This window comes from Pagrus pagrus (genome assembly GCF_965226575.1).
Source record: "Pagrus pagrus genome assembly, chromosome: 16".
NCBI classification, from domain to species: domain Eukaryota; kingdom Metazoa; phylum Chordata; class Actinopteri; order Spariformes; family Sparidae; genus Pagrus; species Pagrus pagrus.
Genome location: NC_140200.1, coordinates 9984331 through 10007058, shown reverse-complemented (window position 1 = coordinate 10007058; position 22728 = coordinate 9984331). Strand labels below are relative to the sequence as shown.

The window sequence follows — 22728 nt, the reverse complement described above, 5'->3', positions numbered from 1 at the left end:
TTAATTAATCTCGAAGGTAATTATTATGCCAATTCTTTAACCGCAACTTAGCCCACAAAAAAATTATAATAGCAAGTTACAATATACAGAATCATTAAGTTAATGAGCGCCTGTCGGAGTTAATGGGGGCTATCTCAATCTGTCTGGGTTCATCTACTGACTTTCAGTGCATATGAGTCAATGTTAAAGCAGCTTTTTGCATTTTGGAAATGTGGAAGCTCGTTGGTTTGGATGGTGGCCTATATGGTTGGTTGGTTGGTTGGTTGGTTGGTTGGTTGTCAGCAGGATTGGTTAGTTGGTTGGTTGGTTGGTTGGTTGGTTGGTTGGTTGTCAGCAGGATTAGTTGGATGGTTGGTTGGTTTGGTCAGTTGTCAGAAGTATTGGTTGAATGGTTGGTTGGTTTGTTTGGTTGTCAGAAGTATTGCTTGGTTGGTTGGTTGGTTGGTTGGTTGGTTGGTTGTCAGCAGGATTGGTTGGTTGGTTGCTTGGTTGGTTGGTTGGTTGTCAGCAGGGTTGGTTGGTTGGTTGGTTGGTTGGTTGGTTGGTTGGTTGTCAGCAGGATTGGTTGGTTGGTTGGTTGGTTGGTTGTCAGCAGGATTGGTTGGATGGTTGGTTGGTTTGGTTGGTTGTCAGAAGGATTGGTTGGTTGGTTGGTTGAAAAAACCTGATGAAAAATAATCAGGCACATTTAGATGGCTGGTATCTATGAGTGAGTATAATTTGATACAGATTCAAATAAAAATCCATATCTTGCGGATCTAAATATATTTAGTTTGATATTGGATTAAGCTTGATTGAATTAAAGGGGACTGTTGGGCCTTGGCACTGTAGGCATGCACTCTGCTGAGTGCCATTCTCGTTTATGGTGGGAGTGTTCATTTGCATAAGTAGTTCAAATGTGGTATTTTACTTACTGTGTGATCTTCAGTTACTTATGGTAATGTCTTGATTTATATTGCATGGATATGTTGCTATGTTTAGACGGTGGAAACATGGATTACAATAAGAATATGACTTTCAAGGCCTGTGCTGATTTGCTCTGAGCTACTGTGTGTAACCGTGCCGCTGTCATCCTGTCGCACTTTCATACAGCCTGAGACTCTGGCACACTTCCCTTTTCCATCATGTTTTTTACATGACGCTCGATAGCTCTTTCTCTGTGTCACCTCCAGCTGTAAGAACATACTAATCAGGAAAATGGAACAGCTCACACACACACACACACACACACACACACACACACACAGCCAGTCTAACAGCTCATCTAGCTCTTCCAAGTGGACCTTGACAGATCGGTGCTTCTGTTCAGTGGGCTGTTAGGCTCTGTTTCACCTCTCTTGCATCCTGTTAGAGCTCATTCTCCAAATCCGAACTGTAATACCTTGAGTTGAAATAAACTAATTTTGCTCCCTTGTTAGTGTGTTTTTCAGATTCATGTTTTAAAAAGACAGTCGTGATTATTACTTCCTGCTACACACCCAGATTTTGCTGCACTGCACCAGGCTGGTACGTCTTCACGCCAAAAATCCATTGGCCACAGGCAACAGCACACATGCACAGCTAGTCTTATCCATCTCGTCGAAGCAGACCTCAACATTTCAGCTGTTTGATGGGTTGTTGGGCTGCACTTCACCCCTCCATTTCAGAAAATATTACATCGTTGTAATAACTTGATTTTTCCCTCTGGTTGGAGAATATTTGTGCTTTTGAGATTATAGGTAATCACATGTAGGTAGGGAGTAAAAGCTGCGCTCTGGGGTTTTTCTCCCCCGTCGCTCGGCTTAGAATAAGTATGTTGGTTTTCTGTTTTGTTCGTTGCTGCAGAGATTGCTCTTTACACGAGGCAGATTTACTGATGTTTGACTCGATCAATAGAAAGAAAGAAGAGCTCTACGACTTTAATTTGCTTGTGTACACAGATTTGTTTTGTTTGTGAGGAAAGGTTGCAAAGTGAACATGCACAGGAGAGAAATAGGTACATAGAGTCACACGGCTTTGGTTTGCTGCAGAAATATGACTCCCAGGTTGTGTTTTTTTAGTGTTACCTTTGACGCTTGTTAGTCTAAACAGCACATAATTGCAGTGCTGTCTGGAGGCTGGATCATTATAACTTCCCTGATTCGAACAAAATGTTCTGTGGCTGTTGCTGCTATGCAAGGATATTTCAGAGAGGCTTTTTCTAAAAATCATTGTGTTATTTTTTCAGTGAACAACCTGATAACCGACACAATAAAGTCTAGAAAGGAAAATAATTCAGCAGGCGAGCTGCCTCATTCAGCTTTCTTATCTTCCTCTAGCTTTTTTCCATTCAGCTAGAAGTGGTTCACATCCACAGATTGATTTGTTTATGCAGTGATCTTTAATTGGAAGTTCAGTATTGAGGCAAAGCATCTCCACTCTGCTTACTTTCATCTATATACTTCATCCAAGAAATGAATTGAAATAAGTTTCATCTCTATACCTCCTTTCCTGCGTCTCCTGGGAGTAAAAAAGGTGCAGTAGCGATTGATCTCACAGTATTTCTTCCCTGTGGGATTCCTTGGCTGCGTCTCTCCAACTGTTATATTCCAGCTGCATCAAAACGGATCTAGAGGAAAAAGTCATTATTATTCTTTTTGATAAACTTGTCCTCCTGGACTCTATTGTAATGCTGTTTCCAGTGGAGCGCAGATGTCCTGATTCCAATCATAATGTGTTTGATTTCATTTTTGAGGAGACATATGATGCTCATTTAGCTTTAACGCTCAAAAAACACAACAGTGTTCTCAAACTGTCCAGTGCAGTGTCTCTTTAGGGCCAATTCCTGATTACCCAGTCTGCTCTGATTGGTCAGCTCACACATGCCTGAACCAGCACCGCTCAGCGTGTCTCCGGTCGCCTTTTTCTGTATAAAGCTTCCAGTTAGCTTCACTTCTCACATGAATAGATACATAAATTATGCAAATGTGTGACATGGTGACACAGTGTGATGTCAAAAAGTCACGGAATTAAAGGCTAACTGCTGCAAACTGTATTCCGTTTATACATCCATGACTGTAGCTACTGTTAGCTTGTTAGCTCAGTTAGCCATGCAGCTAGCTGGACTACCTGGGGAGGAGCTTTGGAGAAAGAGGTTTTCAGGCCTGGGCCTAGCTGATTAGCATGCTAACTTCAGTAGCTTCAACACTATACATAGACATCTTTGACGTTAATGTCAACACTGTTATTTCTTCACACTCTCTTGATGATGTTCATTAGTTTTGTTAGTTTGTTTTAAATGCAATTTCTTATATATTGTACCTCCAAATGGAAAATGCTAGATTGGAAAATGAGGCCTAATTCAGAATATCCAAACAGAATATGCTTTTTAGATGACCTGTATCAAAGTCGGATACAAAGAACTATAATCATAGTCATTGTATACTTAATCAGCTTACTTTAATACCACCTAAAACCCACCATGACAGCATTTTCAATTACTTTTTTTCTCAATAAAATGATCCATTATACAACAATCACTGTTTCTCTCGCAGAAGCTGATAAAGTTTCTCAGTTGAATGCCGTGCTGACGTCTCCCAGCGTCTCTTAATGAGTTTCGAAGGAAGTCATTAAGCTTTTATTGGCCAAGAGACAGCGCAGACCGTGACACGTTACTGCCTGTGATCATTGCATAACCCTGTCAGTGGTGTCATGAATGCAGTGATTTGTGGGCCACACTGATAAACGGGTTTGTCCAGTTCAAGGCTTCAGCTCATTATAAATTGGAAACTTAAAGGTTGATGTATTATTCATGCAGGCAGTGTTGAAGTCAAGTGTGAAACTAATCCAGCTTTTTAGTCAAATAGATATCAGATACATGCTATTTCTCAACATTTTTAGCAACGTTCAAGTGCTTAAATTGTCATTTTAAAAGTGCTAATATAAGCTTGTTTACACTAATCATGCCATTTTTTTTCCTATTTGAATACAATGACAGTCAATTATCTCTGAATGGCAGCATTTTAATCCAGTGAATGACACTTACTCTCTGAGCTTGCTAAGTGAACCTCGCTTTTCACGTCTTATATTATGATAGCACTGAAGAGCTGACAATATAAACAATAATTAATGTGTTTGATTCGGTCTAAAAAACACAGAAGTGAGCGCGGCTTCAAATTAGAGAGCTGCTGTTTCTCGCGGAGGCACCCAGAGGTGTTAAAAACTAATCCGGTATCCTGTCTCCCATTGAACTAATCATGAAATTAGTGAGACTTGATTGACAATTTTTCTCTCATTCAGAGTCACTTGACTCCAAAGTGACTCAGGAAAGTCGTTAGAAGGCGCCCTGCGGCTCCCATCCTGAGACACATGACTCCATTAATAAAGAAAAGTGGAAGTAGTTCATTATGCAGACTCTGTATGAAACGTTAAATAATGAAAGTCGCATGCTGTTGGACGTGCAGAGTCAGGTTTACTTAAGGCGCAGGTTTTGAGGGGTTTGTGTTTACGAGGCCACGCACTTCTGTTAGCCTCATTAGCTTCTCTAGCTGTACATGATGACAGGTTTTGAGAGAAGATGAAAGGCAGCGAACCACTGATGGACTCTGTGCATACTCTGCAACTGCATGTCTTTTCATTTTTGGTGTTCATTTTATATATTTATATATATTTTATCAATTTTTTCACTCACATCGGAGTTGCTTGAGGGTAGTGGGTGTGAATGATGAACTCTAGTCTGAGTCAAAGCTTTGACATGACTTCCATCTTTAACTCGTAACATTTCTCAAAGCTTTTCTGCTGCAGTTTCCTCAAAGTCAAGCTTGTCTGCCCAGTTTAGTTTGAACTGCTTCTGGCAACTTTCATGAAAATATGATGTGCACAGAATGTGAAAATATACAATGACAAGTCCTGGTGAAGTCAAGAACTATCCCTGAGTCATAACTTCTGCTAGGACCACACTTTCTAGGTCTGTTTCTCAGAGCTTAATTGCAAGACACAAGCATCACGTCCCCGCATTCCCCGGGTCTTTCAAGCGTAAATGCTTTCTGTTTCCTCCCAGAGAAAAGTTCAAAATGAAAAGAGCAGAAGAGAGCATAACATGAGCTCAGAAACATCAATACAGTCATTGCCTCAGAAAAATAATGCAACAACAAAGGCACACACACACAAAACCATGTGTGTGTGTAAATGTTCTCTGTGTTGTTTGTTTCAGAGTTACAAGATGACATGACTCAACAATCTCCTCTACAACAGGCATAAAAGTTTCATGCATAAAAGTAAATAAAACTGTACCTTCAAGTCACACACGTAGCAAAAACACATTAAATAGAGAAAAAGGGAAAAAAATAAATAAAATATAGGGAAAAGTCCAGAAGGAAACTGTGAAGTATAGCTTACAGAAGTGCAACGTAAACAGTTCTGAGAAGAAAAACAGGCACTATACTGTCTGCTGAAATATAGTTTGACTCACTTGATGAAGACTGTTGGTAAAAGTCTGCCATTCAGCATCCAAACTATTTTGCAGGGGCACCGTTCCTGTTTTACCACAGCCCATGGATGGGATGAGAATTGGTAGATCTGGCTATAAAGACGAGTTAAAACAGAGAACGTTCCCTATTCGTCTCATAGGAACTTACAATGTCCTCTTAATAACAACATACACACTGCGACTCTAAAACCATACCACTGTATTTTGCAGATTAATGTTTAACATTTATTCTGACTTGAATCTGTTTCTTTTCTGTCAGGTTTCGGGAACATCTCTCCTCACACAGAAGGCGGCAGGATCTTCTGTATCATTTACGCTCTGCTGGGGATCCCCTTATTTGGATTCTTACTGGCTGGTGTCGGGGACCAGTTGGGGACCATTTTTGGGAAGGGCATCGCCAGAGTAGAGAAGATGATCGTGGTGAGCTCCTTTTTTTCATTTTTTGTTTTATCTTTCAATCATCTGAAATCCGTCTGTATGTTTACCTGTGTGCAGTGAGCCATTTTACTGTAGACATCACGGCCACATTTGACGACCCAATTATCCAGGTGACGCAAAGGCAGCTGTAAAATTATATTGCTGGAGCATAAAGAATTGCTTCAAGTGTAAAGGTTAGATCTGCAACTTAATTATCCCTTGATAGGAAACAATAGCAGGAAACTGTGTGCTGGATGCGGTTTTGGGGTTGCCATGTCAACTGACTCCTGGGGTCCGTTTCACAAAGCAGGTTCAACAAACTCTGAGTCTAACCTTGAACTCTGAGTTGATCTACTCTGAGATAGGAAACTCTGCGTTTTCGGTTCCAGAACAGCTGATTTGAGTTAGTTTGATCAACTCGGAGTAGTTTCACCTGGAGTTAAGCGCGTGCGTCACAAGTCTAAAAAGACAGCGTCAATGGAGCCCCGATTCGACGAGTCACTATGGCAACGGGGAAGAGGAGGGCCACGTTTTTTTTTTATTAATGCGCTCATACGGTGATTTTGAGCACGTTTTGAGAAGGAAGTGTAAGCAGCTTAAGATGAAACATAAAAACATTGTTCAAACAGGTGAGACCGGCATAATCTCACGGGGTACCTCATTTTGATCATGTTTTACATTGTAAAGTAAATATTAAGTGGCTGTTTGACTGTACAGTTGTTTTATCCCCAACATAATGCTGTTTTCACACACATAATTGTCTTCTCATCTATATCATGTTCTGTTAAAGAATTAAGCCTATTTAAACTAACACAGACTTCTACTCAGCCAACAGAAAGAAAGCAGATGCCCGTAAAACGGGTGGTGGCCCAGCACCGCACCTCTAACAGAGGCAGAGGAGCCGGCCCTAAGCCTGGAGGGAGCTCATCCTCTGAGCTCAGCCCCCAAGACACAAGTGCTTTAATAAAATGTAATATGCCTAGAACTATCTAGCCTATATATTTTAAGCCTATTCATAAAAATATTTATTTCCCTTTCATGACTTTTTTTTTAACTTTTGTAAAGTGCTCTGCATCTCCGACGTTGTATAAAAAACTCCCATTTGCAAAAAAGCGCAGCGCAACACACAATATCTGCTGGATGTGAGAGCATGACTTCGGTTGGTAATGTTGGAAATGTAAGGACGGATTAGGTTGTGTATGTAAATGGTGGACTGTGACGTGAAACGGACCGCTCAAAAAGATAATTGTCTGGAAATGCAAGAACATCTATGCGCGGTCTGATAATCATCTCCCGACGAATATTTAATTCTCTGCGCAGTAATGCTGCACCTTCATCCACGGGATCATTATCAAAAGGACATGCCATGGTAGTGAAAATAGTCGCCACCTAATATAACTTCTAATGTCGCCTACTGACTGATTTTTGCAATGATTTTCTCAAAAAACAGACGGCAGAACTATATTACGCCAAAACTCGCCTGCTGACTGAATGAATGAGGAAATCAAATACCGTGTGTGGCTGAAAGAGGGCGGAGACGGAGAGAAACTCGAGGTTTGTTGAGAAAAACCTGGTCCCGACCAGGTTAGGTTCATAGAGCATGTTACCATGGTAACTGACCGAGAGCTTAAATTACCTCTCTCTGTGAAACAGGCTAGAGTTACCCCTCTTTCTCTGGTTTGAGTTACCTCCCTTTGTGAAACGGAAAACTCAGAGTTTCCCTCATTTCAGGGTTAACAGACTCAGAGTTTTCACTAAACCTGCTTTGTGAAACGGACCCCTGGAAACCTAATCTAGAAAGCAGTTTGTTCCAGTAATGAAAGCCGAGATCACTATATGTAACAGCAAAGAAACAAGTTTTGGTGTTTCTGTCACCTTTTGTGCTGAGCTCACTGGACTGTTTCCATCTCATTTCTTTGTTTAAGGCAGTGGAATAAACTAGCAGCACACAGATCGATACATCACTCTGAAATAACGATGGTGGTCCGATTTACCGAGCCGCAAGTTACACATTGACTTATGTCCGTAGACAGAATGTACGGTATACACATGCACAGGAAAACACGCGTCACAGCTCTGCCAGGAGCAGTTAGAAGGCACCATTAGTCATGTTTGAGGGAATATAAATGGACAGTCGGGTTGATGGATGGTCATTAAGTTTTTTCCTGGAAACTCAACGGCTCTCCCTGAAGTAGGGAAGCAATTAAACAGCTGCTCAGTTACTAAGCCAATAAGGAAGGTATCGACAACAGAGACAGTCAAGGAGTTTCCACAAGTAAAGCAGATTAGATGCGTCAGTCTTTTTTATTTTCTCAAAGTATAACAAATATCTGTTGTTGTTTTTTTTACTTGTCCCTGAACCAGAAGCACATGTGCTTTTACACTGTTCACTGATGGACTGCGCAGCTATTTGATGACTGGATGGATGATAATGAGTCGTAATAACTTAATCACACAGATGGATGCAATACAAAGCGGTTCACAAAAATAAAAGCAGACAAAGAAAAAGTCTAACTGTAGACTCTACAATGGAAGTAAGCATAACGTATTATATACCATCATGTGTTATAGAATAATGACTCATAAGATTGGTTCCCTGTAAACCTCGCTTTAGACGTACAATTATTTCTGCCACCAGGCCCAAAACCTCCTGGGAAAATAAAAGCCATTTCTCTTTCCTTTCCATTATAAACTAAATGTATGAATGAATGTATGAGTCAGCAGAACACCAAATTAGTGCGCTATGGGGTTAAAGAAAAAACAGCACAGATGATAACACTTACACATCACTTTTCTTCATACAAGTGTGAAGAGTTAATTAGGTGGTGAGAACCTGTTAACATCCGTGTTCCCTGTAAATCTGGGTGTCAGCGGACTGTGATTAGAGCCGTGTACAGTGCGTTGGCTGAGGAGTCATAAGAACCAGCTAATATCGTGACCTGATGGTAGGATGGGATTAGAGAGTGAAATCCTCTGGGGCTGCAACTAATCCATCTATCAATCAGCTGTCTGGTCTTGTCAGAAAAATGGTGAAGAATGTCCATCAGTGTTTCCCAAAGCCCAAGATGACGTCGTCAGATGTCTTGTTTTGTCCGCAGCACAGAGATAATCAGATCACTGTCATAGAGGAGTAAAGAAACCAGAAAATATTCACATTTAAGGAGCTGGAATCAGTCTAAAATCCAGCGTGGAGCCTCTGTGATTTGAAACAGTTCAGACTGCTGTTGCGTGGTGTCGTTGGTACTGACACGTATCAAAAGTCAGGCTTTCTGTTGACAGTAGCTGAAGGGGAAGGAGCTGTGTTTCAGCTGTCTTGATGTCCCTGATGATGGAGTCCCCAGAGAGGTTACTGTCGGTTCACTATCGACATTGCCTTCCTTTTTACCGGATGTCCTTTTACATCTTTGTGCAGCCAGAAGTATAGAGAGTGTAAAAGCTCTAACAATAGCATGCCGTAAAGAATCCAGGCACGTGGCAGCAACAGGTTAATTATGATTTTGATTCTCTGTGGCTTCCCTCCCGGGGGAGGAGGAGGAGAGAGGCTGTCAGCTGGCTCCAGCAAGAAAATAAATGGACTGTAACAGCTGCTGAAGTAGCTGCTGTGCTGTGTAGAGAACGTGCTGGCTGAGAAACCACCTCAGCTACATTAGTCCATAATTTAGTCCACTGTGGGTCTCTTTAAACTGTACACTACTGTCCTGTGCTTTGTTCAGCACAGCCACCATTAGATAGAGTCAGTGATCTGATGTCTGCCTGCACTTTGCGCTTCTTCCCCCTCTGAGGCTCTGCGCTGTGGGCTTACATAACTGGAAGTAAAAAAAAAAAAAGAAAAAAGGGCGCCGTACAAGTGGGAACCAGCTGAAAGCAGTCACGTCAGGTGGAAAAGGCAGCAAAGAAATCAGCAGCATGCAGAAGATGGTCTAATGTACTGCAACTGTGATGCAAACGAGGGACCGCAGGGCTCATAGTCACACCTGAGGACAGGCCGTAACTGCAAGTAATCCGTTATGATATCTGCTACTTTGACTGTGTATGTGAGACATGTCAAGTCTTTCGCCACCTCTCCGCAGCTTGGGCGGGCGTGCCATCTGACAGCGAAAGTTATGTCACAAGAGCTTGGCAGGCTGACGTCTGAGATGTTAGAAAACAGCAAATGTATTCCTAGAAGGAGGTTGAAGGAAGTGACTCATCACAATGTGAACTGAGCAAAAGAAAAGAAAATCCCGGGGGAATCGGGGAGAGGGAAGTGGGCAAAATGTCTCTAAGTGTTCATTTCCTTTACAGTCACAGTCGGAAACGTCTCGGGCTGCAAATAATCACTTACACAAGTGGATTAAACTGAAAAAATCGACTACTTGCATTAAAAGCCTCTGCTCTCCACAGTTCTCCAGCTCTTTCATTAAAAGTTTATTTTCTGAATGCATCTCTTCAATCTCCCTTCCAGAAGTGGAAAGTCAGCCAGACAAAGATCCGCGTCTTCTCCACGCTGCTCTTCATCCTGTTCGGCTGCCTCATCTTCGTGGCCCTGCCGGCCGTCATCTTCAAGCACATCGAGGGATGGAGCACCCTCGAGTCCATCTACTTCGTGGTCATCACTCTCACCACGATCGGCTTCGGAGACTTTGTCGCCGGCGAAAAAGGTCATTCGATTTTCTTTCTGATTTATAGGCCGTCTTTCATTTTCACGCCCAGTTTAGAATCAGTGTATTTATAGGCGACTTATTCCTCAGCCAGTCTGACTCAACAGATGTGCACTGCAGCGATAAGTCTCCCTTTGGCCTCCCATTACATTCTGTGCTTGACTTTATGATATATTTATTCTGACAGTTTCTCCGGTGCAGCTGCAATGTGTTCCTCGCTCGCATCTCTTGAAAGCGCACATCTCTCCTCATTACTGCCAGAGAACTTTCCCGAATGTTTTCCTCACAAATCATAAGAGAACGTTAAAATCGATGTGTTATTTAGCAAAAATAATTATCTCAGGCAAATAATACTTTAATGAATACAATCGCTTGCATCAGCCTTCACACACATTTATCAGAGCCATCCCATGGCGGTGAAAGGGTCATCCAACCCTCACATCTAAAGGGATAGTTTGACATTTTTGGAACAAACACTTTTTGGCCTGCTTGCTGAAAATTGGATGGAAAGTTTTTAATGCCTTACAGTAAACCTGGAGGAAGCAGCTAGTTAGCTTAGTTTAGCATAAAGACAAAAACAGGTGGAAACCTCTAAGGTTCACTAAGTATATTAATATATCTTGTCTTCTCGTCTAACTCTTGGCAAGAAAGTGAATAAGCGTACTTAAATTGCACACATTATACGTAGCGGTAATACAGGATAAACTTGTGTATGTGGAAGACAATAAGCAAGAGAGAAAGTGAGCACACGTGTGCGTCTGTAAACGTGTGTGCGTGTGTGAGCAGGTGGTATTATCTTGATTTGACCCGCTTGATGGATGAAACGGGAGAGGCAGATGTGAGAATCACAAACACTTAGCTGCCAGATTAAATTTCCCTTAGCGGGCCTAATAATTATGGATTAGATTACGCCACCAGTAAACTAATCAGCCTGGACTGTGGTTAGTTAAACTTGGTGCTGTGACGGGAGGTTATCTAACTGCACGGTGGGCTGTGTGGCATCACAGCTGGTTTATTAAGGACACAGCTCGCATCCAGTTTGACTGCAGGTGCTCTCAGACATGTTACATATACATCCATCATTTTTAATTATCTAAATCTATTATCTATTCACTTATCTAAATATTTAGTTAATCTTGACCCACATGTGTTTTAAGTTAATTTTTATTTCAAGTCATACAAAACTTTTATCTCATTTTCACCAGGAAGTACATGACACCTCCGTATGTCAAAAATACACAGAGGTATCTTCTGGTAACACACATAAACAGCTAAAGGGAAAACATTAATTATAGCATAAGATTTACATTGACTTGATTTAAAGTAACATTTGTTTTATGGGCAAAAATGTAAATAATCTGTGCACTAAATAGCAGAAGAAGAAAGAAACAAACAGCTTAAAGTTTAATAAAAGGGCCATGTGGAGTTTTTCTGTTTGTTTCTCACATAAACATATTGTGTGAATCCTGCCGACGTCACCACCCACACCTGTGTACACTACACAAACAAAACGGGGACCAAGTGTTAAAAACATACTGTGTATGTAGTCTTACTGAACTAAATATTGCCAACTAAAAACAAAAGAAAATCTTAAGTGGAGTTTATTTTCTACACCAGTTACAGTAGATGAGCCATGAGACAAATCTGCTGTTTAAACCTACTGTACATCTCTATATATTCTAACATCCATAACAGTATTCTAGTTTACAGTATATGTAAATGTTTACATAATCAGATCTAAGTCAAGATTTAACATTATGGCTTTATGAACAATATCCATTAATCATTATTAGAGCACTGACATTTTCTTGCCCTCTATTCTCCTATACTGTCTCTATTGAGGACTGAGGGGCAATTAAAGGCATCGGTACAGCTGAGAGAAAGACGAAAGATGGAAAGACGAAGGCTCATTAAACGATACAAGTATAAAAGTTAAAGACCCATTTTACTCAGCTGACTGCATTAGGCCAATAAAATCATTCCTCTCAGAACGATTCAGTTTGTTAGCTAACCCAGGATAATGTAACAGACTCGTGTGACCTGATCCTTATGTCTTTGGTTCTGCAGCTGGGGCGGAGAGTCCAGACTATCTGGACTACTACAAGCCCGTGGTGTGGTTCTGGATCATGGTGGGCCTGGCGTACTTTGCGGCTGTGCTCAGCATGATTGGAGACTGGTTCCGGGTCATCTCCAAGAAGACTAAAGAGGAGGTACGTGCTGATGAGCTGCGAGTTATGTCGCACTAGAGGTGACGCAGGCGGGAGATAAGAAACGTCTCTCTGGTAAAGGAGGAAAAACTCAATTTCACCTCTGAGGTTTTCCTCACAAAGGTGGAAGAGGATGCTGGGAGACCATTTTCACTTAAAAACCTGTTATTTTTGTAATGATTAGGACCCAGCTGTCTCTTTTTCCTCTCCAAAGGCTAAATATGTCATAAAATATAAAATATTACTATTCCCAGCCTGCCCTGTGAGTCACTAAATGTGTCACTGTTAGTGAATAAGAGGATAAAGACTTTTAGGGGACGGATAAAGTCTCACACAGTCAGTGCCAAGCTTGTGGTTGGCACTGCCCCAACGACATGAATGCCAAAGCTAATAGATAAAAAGAAAACAGACCTCGAATAGTAATTGCTGTCGGGTCACAATTTCAAGGAATATTCAGAGTGAGCGCAATATTAACTAGTCTTACTTTACTTGAGGCCATCAAATGCTGCAAGTATTTTTTAGAGTTGACGGTATAAAAAGTAGTAAATTCAAAGTACAAGTCCTCAAATTTCTGTTATAGTAGTTGTAATGTGCTGCGACACAGGATTCAGATTCTTCTTTCAGACAGTGTTCTCAAGCATTATGAAAGCTAAACTTATGGGAGACATATTGTGCTTTTTCATTATTTTACTTCTCTTCAGTTTTCTATATCGGTTCTTGTGCATGAAAAAGATGTTTTAAAAGGTGTATTATTGATTATGTCCACCATTTATAATACTGAATAAACCTTGTTATTCATCGTCATGAACGATTAGAATCATTTATTAAGAGTTTTCTGAAGCCTTATAATGTATTTTAGGATATATGAATGTGCCTACCATGTATCATAGACATGAACGTTATCTGAAGTGTTACCAACCGAACAATTAATCAAATTATTATAAGCTGAGCGAGCGCTGAGCCTGGGGCTTTTGGGGAACCTGTGAGTCTAAGGCTGCTGGGCCGTTGCACATTTGAAATCCAGCTGTGAGGTTTTGGTTTTTGGTTGGACCCAAACGCAGAGACACGAGGAGTTGTGCAAAAATAGGAGATTTATTTTAACAACAGTAGCGATGACGAAGACGAGGGCAGGCAGGTGAGCGGGTTGAGGCGAGTGACTGGGTTGAGTGGTCTCACTGGGTGACAGGGACAGGCAGCACTGGCAGACTGGAGAGGGTGACTGCGGTGAAATCGGCGCATAAAGTAGAGAAAAACATTGTCAAACAAAGGCATCAAAAAAGTGAGCACACGAGAGATCAAAAACATTTAGAGAGAGTCGCAAAGAGAGTACACTGGGGAGTCACCGGTAGATGCGGGAGCAATCTGGCACTGAAGAGAGGTGAAGACACACTGGAAGGAGCAGGTGATATTTTGTGGAGAAAGAAGTAAGAGTGCTTGCGAGAGAAGTTCAAATCCTTCCTTACTTTCACAGCTTTGTACAACTTGCAAATCTCTACATAAAGTGGATTATATGATCAAAATGTCACACAATAAGCAACAAAAGTGTGGTGTCAGAAGCTCTTCGACTAAAGTACAAGCTTTGTTTCAGCATACCGAGACCTTCAAAGAAGCATTTCAGTCGGTTGCAATATGCATGTTTTAAAAGAAAACGTGTCAACTTGAGCAGCAGGGTGAACACATTTCTGTTTCATATTCAAAGATCACAAATACTAGCACGACTCCGTGTGCATTAGACCACTTCAAGCTGCCGCAGCTGCTTCATGTCGACGCCTACACGCCTCTTCAGCAGCCTAACAAGCCACAAATATAATACTGTAGGAGGGGGGGGAGAGTTTGCAGTAAGTTCACAGGTGCGATCGCATCCGTCTCCTCTCATAGTGACAGAGAAATATCTCACGGTGTTTTCCAGTTCACTCCTCGAGACATAAATCTGAGGTGATGAACATCCTTCCTGACTGTGCCCTGTGGAGAAAATACCACCTTTACAAGCGTTGGATTAAATATTTGTTGTGCTGCTGCTGAGTAATAAGATGCCTTGCTGTTCTGGCAGTTTCATTATTTACGTGCAAAAAGGATGGAGGGAAGCACGCATCCATGCACACACACACACACACACACACACACACACACTCCTGCAAAAGCCCCACCTTTCTTTATTCCTTAAACAACATGAAACAGGGGGACTACACGGCGGTCTGCAGCAGGAATCTTGCTCAGGCATAATTAGGAGGGCGGCTGTGGAGGCTGTGAGCTCTACAGAGAAATACATTACTGAGAGAGAAGGTTGCAGTGGGAGGTTGGGGGGTTTGTGAGGAAGATCAGGCCGAGAAAGTGAGAAAAAGGAGGAGAAAGCACGTACTCAAGTGTCCTAGTGTGTGTGGCTAATGTGAGCGCACACGAAACACAGCCCGTGAAATGTAACTTAAGCACACAGAAGTCCGCGTTAAACAAGCACACCTCACAGCCTAATGAATAACTACACGGCCACCAGAGAGAGGCCTTATAGATTATGAAGGTGAGAGCAATGGTGTATTCGTTCGTCCCCCCCCCCTCTTGCCTCTCAAGGAACATAAACAGACTGTGTCTACCAGATACAGTACCCTGCTCACAGACAGGCATTTCTTTTTATTGCTGCAGGCTCCTGCAGTCAAGTTTAGATAAAACATAGCCAGTGAAGTGATGGATGGTGCACACAGAACAGAATGAAAATCCACACAACAGCCACCATCCTTTATGCATTGAATAGTCGAGCGTCGAGCATTATGACAGCCAGAGTAATTCCTGAATAGTCACTTGAGAACAGAGCTCGGATAAAAACGAATAGGTCATTTTCAGGCTCCAGCAGAGCTTGATAATGAGCTCATCATTTGAATTAGGTGTGTTGGAGCAGGGGAACACCTAAAACATGCAGGGCAGGGGGCCCCCAGGAATGGGATTGAACAACACATGTTCATGTTTGTGCAAAAAATCAACCCAGCATCACACAAAATCATGCAATAAACCCGGCAGTTCACCATTTCAGTGTTGTCATTTGTCTTCGCCTACCCATGAACGCAAGACGTTGTCATTCTGCGGTCGAGTTAGCAACAATAAATACGCTAAGTCTGGTTACGCTTTCAAAATAAAGGCATCAAAATGACTTGGTTAGGTGTAGGAAAGGTTGTTTAAACAATCACCGCTGACTATTGGCTTCATTCAGAATCCGAACATTGGTCTCCTGGGTGATGGTCCTGTTCCTGACGAACCCACCCAGCCTGACCTCCTCCCAATGTGAACTTTCTGTGTGCTGTCATTATCACCTCTCGCTGGAACTGCACCCCCATGCACTCGTGCACTTTCACACCTGGGTGAGGCACACTGTGACACTCGCACGCTATCCTCTAGCAAATTGGCGGTTCTAATAAATGCTCTGGCAGGAGACTGGGCTGGATAAATATATCCGAAATATTTGCTTTCTGTGTGAAAGCACTCGCGGCAAAGACAAGTATTCGAAAAAACAATACGAACGTGCGAATGACTCACTTCAAAGAAACAGCCCGAGGGTGTAAAGACCGTAACAGGCAGATTTCAGAGCGGTATTCAACATCTCATCTAACTCTCAGCTGGAAAGAGAATAAGCCTATTCCCCAAAATGTCAAACTATTGCCTTATCGAATCATTCAGATGCTCAATACAAACAAGTTTCTAGATCTCATCACACAAAGTATGTTCCAAAAACATTCCCCTCGGTTTAGTTAATCCCACTCACTCATCTCAATGACAGATGAACCTTTAATGCAAATAATAGAAGGAGGTTCATTCATGGGCATCGCTAATTGGAGAGCAGCGAAGATATGGGAGAGAAGACACAAGCTGTTGAACAGTATGACCAGATTAATGAACATGGCATTTATGCTCACAAGACTGAACTCCATTCATTATTGGTGAGCCGCTCACATTCAGGTGGTCATTTCTATTAACCTATTCTGTCCGACACCAACGAAAACATTCGAAAATAGGCTCGGGGCTTTTGTGCGAGATTGGAAAGTCATTACTTTGCCGCCGCACGAACATTTTTTATTCACAAATGGTTTTCAGGACTTTGTGGCCTCAGTTAAATGTGAGGATATGAAAACACCAGTTTATATAAAAAATACTTGTGGTTGAATCATTGGCATGTCTGTGGAGAATATAATAATTATTGGGAACAACACAGAAGTGTGTATTTTCTCATCTCTCTGTGTGCATATCTGTTGCCCAGCACCTGTAAATAATTATGGATGCGTGTTTCTTGATGGTTAACAATTTAAAGCACTATAACCGTAGTTTAGCTCCCAAACTTGCATATCCTATGTGCCATGTGTTACAGTTTTTCACAGACACATTTTCTCAGCTTATTGGAAGTTTTACAAATATAAAACCTGAGTGCATCAAAAGTTATTAATAAAATGAGTCATATTCGACCTTGTTTGCAGTTCTTGATGTCCTCTCAACAGTTTTACACACGTCTCTTTTATAATGGCGTCTATGGAGAAAATGCTTTTAGGCCAGATTGGAAGCAAGGCTGAGTGGCAGCCTCCGGGGCCTGATAACTGGCTCTGCAGTCAAGTTAAGCACAAAAAATTACTTGCAATATCCAGTTAGACTTTCAAAATAAAACTTGCTGACAAACATTTCACATATTTTGACATTTTGTGTTACATTACCCACTCAACCACCGTCCTGACACTTTGCTTTCTCTTTATATCACTGAACTAGAGGGGAGTTTCTAGAAATCACACTGGAGGGGTACCTACAGCGTCAAACCTAGAAGGCCACGGACCAGGCTGCTGTATTTTAAGCACTTGGAGCGAGAACAGGCTGAATCATAGCATGTGTAGTTGTTATGATGGACATTACTGTACAGGGAGGAACAGGTTGTGCTAGATCACCTACAGGCATCAATCTTGTTCTCTCTCCACAGGTCGGGGAGTTTCGGGCTCACGCAGCTGAGTGGACAGCGAACGTCTCAGCGGAGTTCAAAGAGACCCGGCGGCGGCTCAGCGTTGACATCTATGACAAGTTCCAGCGAGCTGCATCCATCAAGCGCAAGCTGTCATCTGAGCTGGGCATAAACACGTCTATCAACCAGGAAATGACCCCTGGCAAGAGGACGCTGTCGGTCAACCTGTACGAGGACAGAGAGGCCTGCCACAACTTAACTCTCTCCCTCAGTCCCGTCTCGGGCGCACTGACCAGGAACGGCAGCCTCTACCTGAACGGCCTCAGCCCCGACTACGCTGACCGGCGGGAGATCGCCATCATCGAAAATCTAAAATGAGGAAAGCCTGTGCATGAAAATGAGATTGGAGCTGAGCACACACACACACTTTAGTGCTTATTGACTCGGCATCTGTGTTAAGATACTAATGCACATTCATTAAGTGGATTGAGCTCCAATCATTGATTGAAAACCTTGAGAGCAACTTAAACACAGATCAATTGTCAAGCTCCATACATTCATCTGTTTGTTAAACACACTGATACTTATGGTGTGTTTGCGCCCAGGTTCAATTCATTCTACGAAGGAGTCCGACTTCTTTTCATTTTTGTCCGTGCCAACATGATCGAGGTGATCAAGCCAAATCAGGAGCATGCTCCAGACTGGAACCTATGATTGTATCAGAGGCATGAGTTTAACAAACTTCTCTCATGATCAGGAAGGAAATGAAAGCCCATATTGAGGTAGCAACACACTGGATATCTTTGTCACGTATACCTACAAAGAAGCCTATAAAACACACAGAAATGCATACGTTCATCAGACTTAGAAAGCAATAGATGTATCTGTGCTCATCTCTTGTTGAGGCCCTGAAATCTGCATCAGATAAAGAGGATCCTCGCTGCTAAAAAAACATAATCAACGACGAACTCTGGTTCTTGGCGAGGCAGCGGTCCTGTGCCAACACAAAGGAATGTCTCTTTCTCTTTTCGTTTACACTTCTTCCAGTATGAATTTACACGCCTTGTATTTGCCTGTCAGTCCGCCCTCACTTAAGAGACGAATGTTGACATCTTTGTTCCTCCATGACCGACGTTCAGCTTTTCACCCTAAGGATTAATTCACATGTGCCTTACTGAAAACCGCTGGAACATGTGAGGATGGCGATACGTGAAAGACTGACTTTCTCCGTCCACTCGTACTTGTTATACATGAGCACAGTTGTAATAAAGACATAGATATACATATATAGGAGGCGAATAAAAGTATGAAGAAGAGGCAGATGTAAGGAGAGGACATGGACCTTTTTATTTAAATCACTTCAAGATGAATCTACAGAATGCATGGCAACTGAGTGGAGAAACTGTTTCTTGTGATATGTTTCATTTCTGTCTGTCAGCCTAAATTAGCCATTTCTTCCCAGTCTCAAAGTGCTGAGATGGAAACACTAACCACACAGTGCCAGGCTCGCTGATCAGACCCTCTTCTCCCCTATACATGCCAAAGTAATGATACTGTTTTTCTGACAGAGGAATCAGAGGAGGTATCCAGTCTGATCAAAGGATCAGGGAGTGTTTCTGTTATCCCTAATTCCCATCCTACATTTTCCACAAAACTGAAACCACTGCTGTGTTTTCACGAAACTGGAAATAGATCTTGGAGGGGAAATAAATCCCTGGCATGTATGGTACCTGTTGCAATGAAAGCTCTGCGGCTGGGAAGAACACAGGATCTTTACTTCACTGCTTTTCATGATGTTACAGCTGTCGCCCACTACCCTCAGATATAAAGTTACAGGGATCATTTCCTGATGCCAATCCTGAATGTACACTATTGGAAACTTCTACTCGCTCTATGTCACTGCAGGTGTTTAGATTATCAGGTTGCATCACGCTGAAATAGAAGCATTGATTTAAGTAAATGTCACTCTGCAGCTGATGTGGAGTTGATTAAAGATTGAGGATGTGGTAGGATTGTCATGATGGCACAGTTAATATCTCACTTTGATTCCTTAACATGTACATTCACATTGTGATTTCACATTTTAAAATTCAGGATGTTTCCACAAGAATGAGATTGCTTTTCATATCATTGGATTTTTTTTTTTTCCATCCTGGTGTCCCAAGTTGAAGGATTTGGATTGTGTGTCTTAGTGTCTTGTGTTATTCAGTGCTTCTTTTTTTTTTTTTTCCAGCAGGATACGCTGTTATATTCTCAGTTTGTAGCATTAACATGCATTTACAATACAGTGTGACTTACGTGACAGCATGTCATATACGGCCAAACAATATACCAAATGTCTATAATTCATGGCTGTGTGGGTGGAGATGAGTATGTTTTTTGTTGTTGCTGTTTTGTTTTTTGGTTAAATTGGATTACATTTGTTTTGTGTTAAAGCACATTTCAGAGCAGTTTAACATCCTGTGTAATCTTATTCCTCAACTCAATGGCAGGAACCGGTTGCACCGGCTTTTTGTACGTTTAAAGTTCCCATGAAGTCAAAATCGATGTTTAAGTGTTTTTATCACATAGGTCTTGTCAACTACAGACTAGTATTAGGCCCAACAATGGCCAAAAAAGTCGTTTTGTAGGGGTTCTTAATGGTATTGTTTAGTTATAGTAGTAGTCTCCCGGAAAACGTTAAAAAATAGTTGATGACTCATCCTGCACTTCGGGGCATATACAATTTCCACCCAATAAACACCTTCTTAATAATGATGAGGCTGCTATGAATGTAAAAGTAGGAGGAAGCCGCCAGAGCGGGGTAGAGCCTCACTTTACAACTTTGTTCACTGATTTTGGTAAAACTTGATCATACTTTATGGAGAAAGTACTTTCTCAACTCTGGACAGATAGCTTTACTTGCTGTTAAAATTATTGCTTACTACTGCTAAAGAGTAGCCTCCCAATGAACACCTCCGGACAGGGGCCTCTGGGAACAATGATGGACGGAAACCGGTAACATTGTTGCTAAAGTAACCGGAGGCGGCTGCTAATCAAGCTGCTATTAGCCGTCCTCTCGGAGGCTGAGTTATTCTATCCCGGTAGAGTTGGTGGACTGCTCGCTCCATGGTAGGGGGGCATCATGCATATTCAGTGCTATTGGCTACTTTAAAAGCCAATCAATATCCGTGCTAAATCCTCTACCTAGCTGCCTGTTCTTACAGGAAACATGTAATACCAAAGCAATTTGCATCTCATTAGCTGCTTCATGGGAACTTTAAACTTAGTCTATTTATAACTTAAGTCATGAGGCGGAGATTTATAAATAACTAATTCAAACACGTTGCACTAAACAAAGCAGGTCGTACATAGAGATGATTTCATTTACAATACTTAGTTACAGCTTATAAATGCCTGATGTAATGGATATGTAGCTATTTGATTTCATTTACAAAATCTGTGTTAGCTAAAGACATTCATTATGTTTTATTGGTCCAACTGTAAAACTAGCAAGCAGTTACTAGACTTAAATAAAAGTAAAAGTAGTCACAGGTTTACAAATAGCTGGTGCAACCGAGTCTAGGACAGTATTGGTAGGTTACAAGTTTGCTGTCTTTATCCATCGTGGATCTCCTCGTTTCTTGAAAGCGTGAGCGGGGCCTGACTGACAGTACAGTAAGGTCATCAGCTGTCATGTGTCATAAAATCAAAGAGGAGTCACGACGACATTGTGAAGAAAATAAGATAAAAGAGACGAATAGGAGCCTCTTTCAAAGACTGGGCTCCTAAAGTTACCATGATGTTCTTCTCGTGTTTCTAAAAGGTGAACAATAGCATCCAAACCAAGTCCGTGTTGTGTTCTACTTGCAATACACTGGAAAAAAAGACGACTGGCATATTAATGCAAAGCAGAACCGAGCCTCAGTGCAGATGCTCAGCGTGAAGCCCCCAAGAGGCCTCAGCAGTGTGAGTGACAGCTGCTGCGAGATGAGCTGTCAGTGCAGAGGAAAGTCAAGGAGCGCTGCTGAAGGAGCGTTATGTAATATGTCAGGACACACGTGGATACGTGTGCGTGAATGTGTTTACAGTAAGTGTGTGTGCCTGGATGAATGCGTGAATGTGCATTAGGGTTTTCCAGAAAACTCATTTCATCTCAGCACACGCGAGCATTTTCGCACGACAGCCCCCTCGTTCCCCTGGGTGACAGTTTTTTAATTAAGTCTGCGGCTGCATCAGAATCCCAGTTCAAGCATGTTGAATGTATCTATCCATTCATGACGGCAGAGATTAGCCTCATTAAGAATGTAAGCACATGATTCAACGTCGTGATTTATGTATGCACAGAGTGAGGATGCTGTGAAAATAACTACAGGCTTTTTAAGGCCACGTGCCCTCATACATGACGGCAGTAAAATCATGATTATGTGCCAATCCTAGTCATCATTATCATGATAGTAGGTAACAGAAAAGCGTTGCATCAGTGAAATCAAGAACCATTTCTTATTTTAGTTTAGATTTGGTCAACTTTTTAAAATTTATGCATGAAGATCTTTTTAAATGAGAACCATTAAAGAAAATGAACTATTTATTCTGTCGTTTTTAAACTTCCCGATGAGCCCATCTGTAAAAACTTGCCAATATACATGTGTGTGTGGGGGGTGGTCATGTACACACATGCACATTTTACAAAGTCAACATGATTTCAACAAGTGTTGCATGCTATTTAAATGTTTCTTCCAGTGCTTATAGATCAGATGTGTCTATAATCGCAGGCTTTGCTAGGATTTTAATAACAGTATGGCGACCATGTGTTTCCAGTATGTTAATATGTTTATGTGGGTATGTCACCTCAACTCATGACAAACTTTTCAGAAGGTTTAGAATAAAATATTTTGTATGCAAAAGAACACCGAAGGTCACTGTTTTTATTGTTTTATTTCAAATATGTTGTGTCATGTCATCCTGTTTTTTTCTTAAGTCAGTGTGTTTATCCGTCTCATGACTTCCTCTGCTTCTCCGCGACAATCTTTAATAATTGGTCGCAAAGATGTAGTTTGAGTTTTGAATCAATTTCTTCTAATTTCTTCAAAATGCTGGGCGCTGTAGTTCTAATTC

General features: G+C 41.6%; 1 protein-coding gene across 1 annotated transcript in view; it reads left to right on the top strand.

Moving 5' to 3' along the window:
• The window catches only part of LOC311271165 (potassium channel subfamily K member 2-like), a 39735-nt gene extending 17240 nt beyond the window's left edge, over positions 1–22495 (top strand). The window contains exons 4-7 of the mRNA XM_084376704.1: positions 5706–5866; positions 10308–10503; positions 12571–12713; positions 17653–22495. Of these exons, the coding sequence (XP_084232830.1) occupies positions 5706–5866; positions 10308–10503; positions 12571–12713; positions 17653–18009 (857 nt within the window). The 3' untranslated portion in view covers positions 18010–22495. The remainder of the gene's footprint in view (positions 1–5705; positions 5867–10307; positions 10504–12570; positions 12714–17652) is intronic.
• Positions 22496–22728: the final 233 nt, after the last annotated feature.